The 14,408-nt window shown below is 37.5% G+C and overlaps 1 protein-coding gene across 11 annotated transcripts in view; it reads right to left on the bottom strand.

Annotated features, from left to right (window-relative positions):
- TCF12 (transcription factor 12) overlaps positions 1-14,408 on the bottom strand; it is a 392,318-nt gene that overhangs the window by 7,758 nt on the left and 370,152 nt on the right. For 8 of the 11 annotated variants that reach the window (XM_043471864.1, XM_043471862.1, XM_043471868.1 and 5 more), the window contains 3 exons: positions 13,097-13,211; positions 11,875-12,037; positions 4,762-4,994 (listed from right to left, as the gene is read on the bottom strand). In XM_043471864.1, the coding sequence (XP_043327799.1) occupies positions 4,762-4,994; positions 11,875-12,037; positions 13,097-13,211 (511 nt within the window). The remainder of the gene's footprint in view (positions 1-4,761; positions 4,995-11,874; positions 12,038-13,096; positions 13,212-14,408) is intronic. The other 3 variants (XM_043471865.1, XM_043471867.1, XM_043471872.1) reach the window with 1 other exon arrangement.

Consider the following 14,408-nt stretch of genomic DNA (forward strand, 5'->3'; position numbering starts at 1 on the left):
CATGGACTATAGCCTGCCAGACTCCTCTGTCCATGGAATTTTCAGAAATCAGACATCCCCTGTGGAGAAGTGATTGTTATTCCCACATTTCTATCAGGTGTCTATCTCTTACCCTCTGGTAGATGATTGAGAATTTGCCTCTTTTATAACACCATCTTCTTCTTAACGTGTTTATAGCACAGTTTTTGGCTAATTCAATAGTTACTTCTTATAATATCATGATTAGATAAATATGTGTCATTATTTCTATGTGGACATACATATAAGTCAATAATTTTAAGTTGATTGTTTCCTTGTTCGTATGATTGTTTTTCCTGTATTTATAGTTGCTTTGCTTTTCATTTGTTAATAATGCTAATTTTCCCCCTTAAAATGATCTAAATAGATCTAACAAATGCCTCTCAACATTTCTTCCTAAAATCTCAAACACATCATCATATTATTTATTAATTCTATCTTATTTTCAGGGAAACCTTTCTTCTGACAGTCTTCTATTTTCAGTATGGACTAGTTCTTTTCTAGGCCTAGCAGTTCTTGTTATAGGATTTTCTTCTGCTACTCCTATGTGGTAGAGCCTTTCTTTCCCAGGTGCTATGCCCTTGACTTTGCTCATTATGTCCTTACTTGGTTTAAGCATATGTTCCAGATGCTCTCTCAGAAAGTGGCAGAAGCACTTTTAAGGAGGCAAAATTTTAAAGCCTTTGTGTATCTGAAATATATTTATCTTCACATTTTAATAAATGGTTTGGGTAGGTACAGAATACTAGGTTGAATATGATTTTTCCTCAGAATTTTGGAGGTATTGTTCCACTATCTCCTGGAATCCAACACTACTTCAGAACTCTGATGACATTTTGACTCTTGTTCCTTTTTCTGTGAGCTATTTAAATGTTGTCTCTAAAAGCTTTAGGATATTCTTTTGTAACTCTGATGCTCTGAAATTTTGTAATGATATACTTTAGCTTGAGGTAATTTTAAAAGTCATTATTCTTAATAGAAGATTAGATTTTATGAATCTTGAGACATGTAATCTTCAGTACTTATAAATTTCCTGTATTATTACCATGATAATCCCCTTCATTCCTTTCTGCTCTTATACTATAAATCCTATTGGTTAGATGCTAGACTTCTAGATTAATCCTCTCTAATTTTACTAGTTCTTCTCTTCTATCTTTCATCTCTTTCTAGGAGATTTTTTCAGCTTTATCAGCTAACTTGTCTACTATATTTTTTCTGCTATCATATTACCTGAATATTTCTTTTTCATGGCTTCTCTTTTATGGATACCTTTTCTCTTAGAAGATATTTAGTTTTCAAAAAGTTTCCTAATGCCTTTTGCATGTTTTTGTTTTCTTCTGAGTTTCTCTTTTGTTTGGTTTGATCTCAATTTCTCTTTTTCATGCTGGTTTTTCTTAAATCTTTAGTTGTCTTTTAACATTAGTGTAAGACATCAACTGGTAGGCTTTACTCTATGGTAATCTAAAAGTGAGGCATTATTACTCAGGAATTCCTAAACCTGGAAGTATTTTCTCTAGAGTATTTTATTTTCTCTGGAAAAGAATTAGCCCATTTCCTTGAGGATAGCATTAATATACTCTGCTGCCAGCATTAGGGAAGCAAGGCAGAATACAGGGCTAGGGGTCCCACTGTTCAGCTTCATGCTTCACCCATTCTCTGTTCTTCATGTTCCAGATTTGCAGTCTTTCAGATTTCACTTTTTACAGAAAATAACCCCCCTGACTTCTATGGTAGAAGGGAAGAGAGGGCAGAAGTAATATGTAGTACAGAGGAGACTTAGGGATCCAGCCTTACACAGCAAGCTCCAATGAATCTTTCTGTTTTGGGGTCTGATGCCTGACTTCTGCTTTTTCCCAATAATTAGTACCTCCAAAGTCCAGCGGCTTTCAGGGGATGGGCTTCTTGTTGGTATTCCTCTCTGCTACACTTAATTTCTTCTAAGTCAGTCAGTTACCACTTCTCTATCTACTATCTTACACATATTTTTTACTCTCTCATCTGCTATTATATCCCCTTTATCCTTTATGCCATTTTTATTCATTTCAGTGGTGTATTATCAATGAATATTTTTGACCATTTATTACTATGTTTGACCATCTCATTGCAACTGAATTAAATCTACTGAGGGTAGGAAATTTGTCTGGGAAAAGGAAAAGCCTCAGGTAATTCTGAGACCAGCGAGATTTGAGAATCACTGTCCCAGTTTATTCATCTTCAGATTAACCAAGAGACTGGGGAGCTAAAATCCTAATAGTTCTACTGTCCTTAAATTATCACAAGAAGAGAAATGAGTTTATCAAGCTGACCTATGAAAGAGTTTGAGGAGGAAGCGTTTGACCACTAATTTAATCTTTAGTAAAACTGAGAGGACAAACTTGAAGGTAATATGTGAAATCTGCTGAGGATTAGTAAAACAGTAATGATAAAATTATAGTCATGATAATGAAGAGGTTTAAACTGCCAACGATAGACCAGATGGGATTCTTATATATATGGGGCACCAAGGCACAAAAAGTGCTCTGGGAAAATCTGAGGCTTGGAAGCCACTTCCTGCTTTTCCTAAGGATGCACTTAGACCCAAGTCTGGCTGCCCTCCTGGTGTTACCACTTGTCTAAGGATGCCAGGATGTGGATAGCTAGATGTGGTCTTGGAACACCACCCCATACCAAAGCAGGTATTCAGAATGCCTAGAGGATGTCCAAAGTAGGTCATGTACATTTTTACAGAAATTGCTGGGTCCAGGAGCCACCGGGTGGGGCCCCTGCAGTGATGAAGAGACTTTCAAAAGTGAACATGTTACCAAAAGAAGTCAAAACTGCTGCAGATAAAGTTCAGGGAAAGAAAGTAATTACACCAAACTCTAAAGTGCTTCTGTAGACAAGGAACAGGGATTATGGGCTACATGAAGGGTTCAAAACACTGTGAGATAGTCAGAAGAGTGTTTTCCAAGGAGTCTTACATGGATCTCATGGTTTTTACATAAACTTGTAAAATAAGGGCTCTGGGTTTTGAAGTCCAGAGTTTAAGGGTAGGAGGAAGATAAGCTTTTATAAATATTAAAGCAGTCCCTAATGAAGTTACAGTTCAGTGTACTTAAGTTTTATTCATTCTAATCGGTCAACAGCTCCTTATACAGAGTTTTCCAGAATAGTGTGAAAAAGTCAGTACCCATAACAATGACCAGGAAGTTAGCAGGCAGCTGGATTAGTCGAGATATTAGATAGCCTTTGAGACTAAGGTTTTCTACTGTAGGGGCTTGCATGGAATCAAGACAAGGTCAGATCTTACAAATGATTGCATAAAATCAGGTTTCACCAACATCTACACTCTACAGATACTTCAAAAGTCTTAAGACAACAGGAGCAAGCATCTGGTTTTAGTGGTAGGTATGTTACTTACTGATCTTTCTTATTTATTAAAAACACTGGAGGAAAAAAATAGATGAATTAATTACTAGTGTATGTCTTTCTGAAAATGTGTTCAAATTCTCTAACTCTGGTTTCCTTAGAAAGAATATTCCTTCTATGATCAGTGCTGAGGGTTCCTGTTGTAGTTATCAAGCATCTGTCCATTCCTACTCTTTTTTCTTTTCCAACTTTCTTTAAATAAAGTATCATATAAATACCCAATAAATAAGGAAGAAAAGTTGCTTTCAATGAGAGAGGCTAGCAACGGAGTCTGGAACCAAATGCCAAAATCTATAAATTTTTTGCAAAGGAGCCTAGGATGAGGCATTCGTAGCTTCGAATAAGAAGATATATAGGTATATGCAAAAAAGCAAGCTTGATGATAGAACTGCTCAAGGGCTGGAAGCTTGTATTAATTGATAACCCATGGTCTAGAACATAGCTGCCTGGGACAGAGGAGATGCGCAATAAACACTTCGTTAAAAAAAAAAAGTTTCAAAGCTTCTTTAAGAGTCCATTAAGGGAGTTCCCTGGTGGGTTAGTGGTTAGGGTTCTGGACGTTTCACTGTCATGGCCTGGGCTCAATTTCTGGTTGGGGAACTAAGAACTTAAAAGGCACGCCGTGAGCTGTGCCCTCTACCCCCCCACCAAAGATTCCATCAAAATAACAGTTGGGAGAGTTGTCTGAGTCAACCCGTTGGGAGAGTTGCCTGAGTCAACAGTGGATAAATCTGTGTAAAGCACACTTTTGTCCTTAGGGACACACAAGCATGCCAGTACACATTCATCCAAGAAGTACATGGCATTCCTGATGAGGGATCAATGAAGCAACTCTTGACACCTTACTGACAAGCATACAAAGGACAGTCATAGGAGGCAAAGCGAAGAGAGGCCATGACCAAACATCCTATTAACCAGCAGGGCCTCACAGATGCCCCAGGGGAAAGCAGGCAAGAGACTGGCTACAGAAAAGTAGGGAAGACAGGAAGGAGCAGGAAGGACACGTGCAGGCAGGTAAATTCAGGAGCGTGGGATCCCAGAGTCAATGAGAACAAAGAGGCACGAGACACCAATGCCGAGTGGCAGGCTGGCTGCTCACTGCACTGTTTGATAGCGTTGCTCTCTGCTGGATTGTGGGATGCACTGAAGCTACAGATATTGACCAACATAGTGAGACATAGGTGAGAGAACCAGGGAAAACCTGATCTAGATGATGCGGTGGCAGGAGGACTAGGAGAACACATAAACAAGTTGCCCAAGCGAAGAGCGAGTGGACACACTAATGTCTGCCCATTAGAAGCAGAACAGTCACATGTCTCTGTTGAACCTACTTACCTCTGACTTGCTGTTCTAGACTAAGGATGACTGCCACGGCCTGATGAAGAATAAGGAGTTTTGTTTGGGGTTTTTCACTCTTTAAATGAAGCTGACACATTCGACCAAGCTCCTTGAATGCCTCATTAATATCTCGTACACGCAAGCGTTCTCTGGCATTGTTAGCCATCCGCCTTTCTTTCTCCCTTTCTATCTTCTGTTCTGGGTTCAAATCCTCATCTTCATTAGTACTGCTGGAAAAGAAAGTAACAACAATGTCCATTAGGTTCCCTATAAAGTAAGATATGCTAATTGCACAAAATTATAAAGTATAAAAATTAAAACGACCTATACATTTTATCAAATGATAACAGCTACATTTAAATATTGTGTATTAATTTTCAATCTTTCCTTGATGTAAATATATAACTATATAGTTGAAATTATACCACACACTTAAACGTATTTTCACTGTACATTACTGCATAAAGACTTCTTTAAATTAGTGAAACACTTCATAAATATAATTTGAATGACCACATATTATAGCACCCTGCTTTTCCAAATATGATTAGCAGCATCAGTATTGTTGTTTAAAAACTTTACTTTTTACATACTGTAATAACAGTGTTGCATTACTGTTAAAAATATAGCATCTCAGACTCTACTGAAAACCTACTGAATAGAAGCTTCATTTTAACAAGATTCATATGTACATTAACGTCTGAGAAACACTGTCCTATTATAGTAATGTATTATAGTTTATGTTCTTATGTTCCTTTCCCCAGTCCACTGAGGAGGAGGAAGAAAAGCTTAAGATACAGAATGAAAGAAGTATCTCAGAAAACTACTACTTTCTGTTCCAGAAAGAAATATTACCATCAGCGGTGATGATTTTAAAACATGGTTGAACTGGAACATTTTTTTTTGAAGGACAAATTTGCAAAAAAAATCCAAAGCCTTGTCTGGGGAGGCCTTACAAATAGCTGTGAAAAGAAGGGAAGCAAAAAGCAAAGGAGAAAAGGAAAGATACACCCATCTGAATGCAGAGTTCCAAGGAATAGCAAGGAGAGACAAGAAAGCCTTCCTCATCGATCAATGCAAAGAAATAGAGGAAAACAACAGAATGGGAAAGACTGGAGATCTCTTCAAGAAAATCAGAGATACCAAGGGAGCATTTCATGCAAAGATGGACTCAATAAAGGAAAGAAAAGGTATGGGCCTAATAGAAGCAGAAGATATTAAGAAGAGGTGGTAAGAATACACAGAAGAACTGTACAAAAAAGATCTTCACGACCCAGATAATCACGATGATGTGATCACTCACCTAGAGCCAGACCTCCTGGAATGTGAAGTCAAGTAGGCCTTAGGAAGCATCACTATGAACAAAGCTAGTGCAGGTGATGGAATTCCAGTTGAGCTATTTCAACTCCTAAAAGATGATGCTGTGAAAGTGCTGCACTCAGTATGCCAGCAAATATGGAAAACTCAGCAGTGGCCACAGGACTGGAAAAGGTCAGTTTTCATTCCAATCCCAAAGAAAGGCAATGCCAAAGAATGCTCAAACTACCACACAATTGCACTCATCTCACACGCTAGTAGAGTAATGCTCAAAACTCTCTAAGCCAGGCTTCAGCAATATGTGAACGGTGAACTTCCAAACGTTCAAGCTGGCTTTAGAAAATGGAAGAGGAACCAGAGATCAAGTTGCCATCTGCTGGATCATCGAAAAAGCAAGAGAGTTCCAGAAAAATGTCTATTTCTGCTTTATTGACTATGCCAAAGCCTTTGACTGTGTGGATCACAATAAACTGTAGAAAATTCTGAAAGAGATGGGAACACCAGACCACCTGACTTGCCTCTTGAGAAAACTGTATGCAGGTCAGGAAGCAACAGTTACAACTGGACACGGAGGAAACCAGATCTGAAAGAGACACATGTACCCCAATGTTCATCGCAGCACTGTTTATAATAGCTAGGACATGGAAGCAACCTAGATGCCCATCAGCAGACGAATGGATAAGAAAGCTGTGGTACATATACACAATGGAATATTACCCAGCCATTAAAAAGAATACATCTGAATCAATTCTAATGAGATGGATAAAACTGGAGCCCATTATACAGAGTGAAGTAAGCCAGAAAGATAAATACCAATACAGTATACTAACGCATGTATATGGAATTTAGAAAGATGGTAATGATAACCCTATATGCAAGACAGAAAAAGAGACACAGATGTATAGAACAGACTTTTGGACTCTATGGGAGAAGGCGAGGGTGGGATGAGCTGAGAGAACAGCATCGAAACATGTATATTATCAAGTGTGAAACAGATCGCCAGTTCAGGTTGGATGCATGAGACAAGTGCTTGGGGCTGGTGCACTGGGATGACCCTGAGGGATGGGATGGGGAAGGAGGTGGGAGAGGGGTTCAGAATGGGGAACACATGTAAATCCATGGCTGATTAATGTCACTGTATGGCAAAAACCACTACAATATTATAAAGTAATTAGCCTCCAACTAATAAAAATAAACAGAAAAAAAAAAAAGAACTGGACATGGAACAACAGACTGGTTCCAAATAGGAAAAGGAATACGTCAAGTCTATATGTTGTCACCCTGCTTATTTAACTTATAAGTAGAGTACATCATGAGAAACGCTGGGCTGGAAGAAGCACAAGCTGGAATCAAGATTGCCAGGAGAAATATCAATAACCTCAGATATGCAGATAACACCACCCTTTTGGCAGAAAGTGAAGAAGAACTAAAGGGTCTCTTGATGAAAGTGAAAAAGGAGAGTGAAAAACTTGGCTTAAAGCTCAACATTCAGAAAACTAAGATCATGGCATCCGGTCCCATCACTTCATGGCAAATAGAAGTAGAAACAGTGGAAACAGTGGCTAACTTTAATTTTTTGGGCTCCAAAATCACTGCAGATGGTGATTGCAGCCATGAAACTAAAAGGCGCTTACTCCTTGGAAGGAAAGATATCACCAACCTGGACATCATATTAAGAAGCAGAGACATTACTTTGTCAACAAAGGTCCCTCGAGTCAAGGCTATGATTTTTCCAGTAGTCATGTATGGATATGAGAGTTGGACTGTAAAGAAAGCTGAGCACTGAAGAATGGATGCTTTTGAACTGTGGTGTTGGAGAAGACTCTTGGCAGTCCCTTGGACTGCAAGGAGATCCAGCCAGTTCATCCTAAAGGAGATCAGTCCTGGGTGTTCATTGGAAGGACTGATGTTGAAGCTGAAACTCCAATATTTTGGCCACCTGATGCGAAGAGATGACTCATTTGAAAAGACCCTGACGCTGGGAAGGATTGAGGGCAGGAGGAGAAGGGGATGACAGAGGATGAAATGGTTAGATGGCATCACTGACTCAATGGACATGAGTTCTGGTAAACTCTGGGAGTTGGTGATGGACGGGGGCCTGGAGTGCTGTGGATCATGGGGTCACAAAGAGTCAGATAAGACTGAGCGACTGAACTGAACTGAACCGATACAGCCTCTAAAAACCAAGCTGCAGATTTTGCAGCAAAAGACTACATGTGCTGTATGATTCCATTTACAGGAGCTTCTAGAAAAGACCTAACGTAAGGGAAAGCAGATCAATGTCTGCCAGAGGATGACAGAAGATGACTGATTATAAATGGGTATGAGGAAACTTTCTGGGCTGGCAGAAATATTCTACATTATTAATATCTAGATATATATTAATATCTATGGTATTTATGTATAACCATATACATTTACCAAAGGACAAAAATTGTATACTTAAAATTGATGTATTTTACTATATTTTGAATTAAACCTCAATAAAGCTACCTAAAAGCAAAAAAAAACAAAAAGAAAAAAAGATGTTGCAGAAAATACTCATGGATAGATGAAAAGGTTAAAAATACATTATTAAATTTAAAAAGCTGAAATTATAAAACTTATATCCAGTTTATTTCCTATTTAAACTGTATTTATGGAAAAAAGATATTTCTTGAAAAGTAAACAGCGGTTAATTTGAGTGGGTTTTTTTGTGTTTTCTTGGTGTGCTTTTCTATAATTTTCAAATTTCTGTAATGAAAATGGACTAATTAGTTGGAAAAATATTGAGAAAAATGCTCTGGAATAACTTCTAGAAAATTCTATTTATATTCAACATTTCAGGAATAAATTACTGGGTAGAGTCTCTTAGAATCTGGAAAATCTGTGCACAAAGAATTGATGTTCCACCTCCTCTCTAATGCCTTGAGTACTTTAATAAAGAACAAGTAGACAACAGATTTTTACTCCTAATTGTCAAGAAATAGGTAAAAGTATTCTTTTGATAATAGAGAATCACTAGCTCGCTGACTTCAAAGGAAGCTTTCCAGATTATCTAACCCAAAGGTTTCCAAATGTGGCCACTCATCAGCATCTTTAGGAGTTCTTCTACAGTCTTCAAAGGTCCCACTGCTGGGGATGCTTGGGCAGTGAGCTTGGGTCAGAAATCAACCTGCATTTCTAAAATGTTACACAAGTCTGCGGTGCAGGGTTGAGAACCACTGCAACATCAGTGACCTCCCTAGTGACTGCTAATTAGTTGTAGAGTGGAGAAAAGAACCCAGGTAGTGCTTCATAAGAAAACCAAGAACACGTATATAAAATTATCATCATCATAAATTATTATAGTACCTTTAGTGATGCTTACAGCATGGGAGATAGTATGAAAAGAGCTTTATATGTATAATTTTCAGTTTATTCCCACAAGAATCCTAAATAGAAAACTTCTTTTAAGATGGAACCAAACCTCAGGAAGTTTTACTAACCTGCCATGGTCATTTGACAAAATGTAGTGAAGCCATGATTCAAATCCAGGTTAGCCTTATTTTGTCCAAAGCCATGTTTTAAATTTACTATATAAACTATCAAGTATAGTTCTTGCTAACCCATTATACTGCATTCTCAATTTCTGATGACCTATAACAGAGCTCAGCAAACTGGCCCGAGAGTCAGCTACCTGTTTTTGTAAATAAAATTTTATTGGAAGAGCCATGCCCATCCGTTATGTATTTGGCTGCTTTCATGCAACAATGGTAATGTTCAATAGTTGCAACAGAGACTGCATGACCCATAAAGACTAAAATATTTACTATCTGGCCCTTCATACAGGAAGTTTGCTGACCTGTATGATGAAAGGATGAATGATGAGGAGAGGTATAAATTATTCCCCTAAAGTTCTATTTGAATCATGAAACTGAAAGAATTGAGATGCCTCAAAGGAGTGGCCTCAGGATTCCCTGACCCAGTTTTGTCTTCTTCATGCCCTTGCACAACTGAATACAATGCATATTAAAATGATAGAATTATTTTAAAAAATAGGTAGTATTAGGTTGTAAGATTTAATTTTCCCCAAGAGAAACGTTAAAGTATTGAAAATAGTGAGACTGTCAAATATAAAAGGACAACTTTTAAATATATGAATGACAGAAAGGACCATGCTGGTTTTTTGTTTTTTAATTTATTTTTTAATTTTTTTGGCTGTGCTGGGTCTTTGTTGCTGGGCAGGCTTTTCTATAGCGGTGGCAATAAAGGCTACTCTAGTTGCAGTACACGGGCTTCTCATTGCAGTGGCTTTTCTTGGCACATGGGCTTAGTTGTTCTACAGCATGTGGGATCTTCCCAGGTCAGGGATCGAACCCATGTTTCCGGCATTGAAAGGTGGATTCTTTATGGCTGAGCCACTAGGGAAGCCCTATGCTGGTTCTTTTAGTTAACCTAGCATACTTACTGAAATTTCCTTTGTACCATACTTTAACACAAAGAACAATTAAATTTTTTTACTTCTTTGGCTGTGTCAGGCCTTAGTTGCAGCATGTGGGCTTAGCTGCTTTGCAGCATATGGGATCTTAGTTTCCCAACCAGAGATCAGACCCACACCCCCTGTACTGGAAGGCAGATTCTTAAGCACTGAACCAAGAGGGAAGTCCCAAAGAACAAAGTTTTAAATATAAATAGACGTGATATATACCTATTACTGATAAATAGATATATACCAAGAAATAGAATGTACCACGTGCATGAGTGCTCAGCTGTGTCTGATTCTTTTGTGACCCCATAGACTGCAGCCCACTAGGTTCTTCTGTCCATGGGATTTCCCAGGCAAGAATACTGGAGTGGGTAGCCATTTCCTCCTCCAGGGAATCTTCTGACCCAGGAACTGAACCTTTGTCTCCTGCATTGGCAGGCGGATTCTTTACCCCTGAGCCACCAGAGGAAAAAAAAAAAAAGACTAGGAGGAGGATGTATCACAAATAAATTATCTCTTTTCATGTGGAACTAAAAGAGAAATCTGATGGAAGAATTTAGAAATCATTCAAAACTAATCTCATTATGTGTCAATATCCATATTTCAAAGCAGTCAAGTCCAGTTTCTAGAACTTCTTGCCCAACAACAGTACATGTAGAGTACTTCCTTTTCCATACTCTTTTCAAATTATTGTTTAAAACATGAGTTCACAAATTTCTTTTATAAAGAGCCAGGCAGTAAATATTTTCAACTTTGTGGGCCATCTCTCAGATCTACTCAAATCTGCCACTGCACTATGAGAACAGCCACAGACAATATGTAAATAAATGGTGCATGGCAGTGTTCTAACAAACCTTTATTTATAAAAACAGGCAATAAACTACATTTGGCCCAGGGGCCATAGTTTGCCAATCGCAGGTTTAAATCATAGACGAGGTCTTAACTTAAAATAATATACTTACTTAACAATATATAACATAATTTATTATATATTAATAATATACTTAATATACTTAAAATTAATATATTCACATAATTATTGACAGATTGCATCTACCTACACTTGTAGAATTTAACTTGTTTTAGCTATTTCGTTCTCTAGTGGTCATACAGACTGTAAGCACTGAGGGGAGAAAAGTAATTCTTTTTTACAGGCAGACCCTAAAATATTGTTGGAAACATGGAAAGCAAACTTAGAATCAAGCTTCACATGTCTCCTGTTTAGGGATGCTGTGAGGATTAAATGAGATGACAGACATAAAAGGCCCAACACAGTATCAAGAACACAGCTGACACTTTTCACCCATGGCAAGTGAGTGAAATATGACCTGGATGGTAACAAATACCTTGTTCTGCCTCTAGATGAAACTTTGATATCTTTTTGGGAGGATTCATCATCTGATTTCATGTCATCTGATGAAGGAGGTTCATGAAGGTTTTCATCTTTCTCTTTATTTTCAGTCTTGATTTCTGTTGGAACAACAGTTCCAGATTGACTTTGCAAGCCACCTAACAAAGAGGCAAAGAACAAAATAAACATCCAGACTCATCTGTGAATCAGAATTAACACAGTAAAAAGCTTTCTTGATGGCAAATATCCTTAGTTGTTTTAGAGCAATGATGGATATCTGAAGATGTAAAAGAGTAAGCTACTCAGAGGTGCAAAGAGCATGTCCACAAACTTTAGAAAAAAATGCTTTCTAAAGCATCTGTATTAAAATAAACAAACAAACAAGGTTGACTCTGATGGTGAGTCCAATGCTCACTTTCAGGTACCATTTAAAAATTAAACAAGGTATGAGAAACATTATGCATTTTAGAAACTAACTTGTAAGATGCTGCCAAGGTAAAGGAAATAAGCTTTAACATTTTCCTGGACAAACACAATAAAACAGGTATCATGGTTAAATATAATTGGGAAAACTTTACTTTGATCGTCTTTTATTACCTATATATTTGTACTTATTTATAAGGTCTACTATAACATTGGCCGCAGTTTGCTTTTTACACGAATTATCTGTCTCTCCAACTAAATTATAATCTTCTAAACAACAGCTACTGACATTCAGAACTCTAAATATACCCAGAAATATCTTTCTCACTGCCTCTAGGGACCATGAAGACTCAGCCACGAGGGGAAGTGATTTAAAAAGAGACAGGACAGGGTCTTCCCTATTGGTGCAGAGGTTAAGACTCTGTGCCTCCACTGCAGGGGGTGTGGGTTCAATCCCTGGTTGGAGAACTAAGATCCCGCACGCCTTGCAGTGCGGCCAAAAAAGGGGGAAAAAAAAAAAAAGAACAGAAGCTAAGAGGATGACCAGTAAACACTGAACAACAGTTTGCACAGGGTTCCATCCACCAATAAACATCTATAACTGGATCAGCTAAACCGATCAAAGTACTGAACCCTAAATATCTACCCTGCACATTCATGCAGTAGTACCATTGTCTGGAATTCTCCTAAGATGACTTTTGATTAACAGATGTCAATTTGACCGTGAAAAAGGCGACAGAGCTCCAAATGATACCTCTGTCTGCACTACTGCTGAAAACCAACAATACGGTTACCTCTATAATTTTCCTGTGTTTTATGGTTCAAGTCTGTGCTTGAAGCAGTGACCGTACTAGACAGGACTGAATGATTGCCATTGAGACTGACAGAGTCTTCTCGATGAGTTCCAACCTAAAGTAAACAAACAAACAAAAAAGTTCATGGGGCAGTAACTGTTCAAATTCTTTCACTGGGTTTAAGAGAGAAAACAGTATCATTTATCTAAATTTAGCAATTGTTTTTGGATGCTACTTTTCTGGTTTTTGAACTGTAAAAGACAGTAGCAGTACTGTTTCTGAGCAAAAATATTTTTAAAAAAATACTTAAAAAAATTTTAACTTTCAAAGTTTATATTCCACAGAGGGTTGCTATGAGAAGCAAATGAGCTAACAGAGATAAAGCACTCTATAGGCTATGTGCTACGCTTAGTCACTCAGTCATGCCTGACTCTTTGAGAGAGCACAGCATATTATAAGCTCTATTCTGTATCAGTCAATCTGAAAACCTATTCTACATATTACTTAAATATGTTAAGCTATCCATGAATTTGTATTTCTTCTCAAAAAAAATTAAAAGAGCAACAAAAGCAATATAAAATTAAAGTAATTTAGTAAGTTGTACATTTCCAGGAACCAAAATTGCCATTTATTTTTATTCTCAGTTTTAATCAGATTTAGACAAGTCAGAGTTAACTTAAACTGAGAAGGTATGGCATACAATTTTAGCTAATGCAGTATTTTTAGAAAAACTGTTACAAATGAAGCTTTTTATTAGAACAATAGCAGATGAGTCAACTAGAAGATTAAGCCTTTACTTAAATAGATTTATTGCCTGGAGTTATACATGAGAACCACTGTTTTTTTCAACAAATCCTTCAATCCCAGTAAAACACCATGCTTTGAATCCCTCTTGAGTAATTAATATAGCTTTTATCTTTCATGACTTTGTATGGATTTTACCCTAATATAAATACCCCTAAGCAAGTTTATCCTCTGGTTTCCTGTGAGCCAAACAAAAGAAACAAAAGTTTCAGGCAATGCAGGCTATTGGTAGTGGATCTGATCAGAACATACCAGGTCTTCCACTTTACTTTTGAAGAAATGTCTGTCCTCTGCCTTTATTCTTGCCTTTAATGTAGTTAAACAATCAACAATAATAACAAAAACCATTTAATGTATTCCACAGCTACTTTTAAAATTATTTGAAGATTAGGTGTGTCACTACTCCCCTGGATGATCAAGCATTGACTATATCCTTTTTCTAAACCACACAAATTCATCACTCATTAGAATCATAAAATCTTAAAGCTGGGAAGGGACCACAGAAAAC

This window comes from Cervus canadensis, chromosome 6 (assembly GCF_019320065.1).
Source record: "Cervus canadensis isolate Bull #8, Minnesota chromosome 6, ASM1932006v1, whole genome shotgun sequence".
Taxonomy (NCBI): domain Eukaryota; kingdom Metazoa; phylum Chordata; class Mammalia; order Artiodactyla; family Cervidae; genus Cervus; species Cervus canadensis.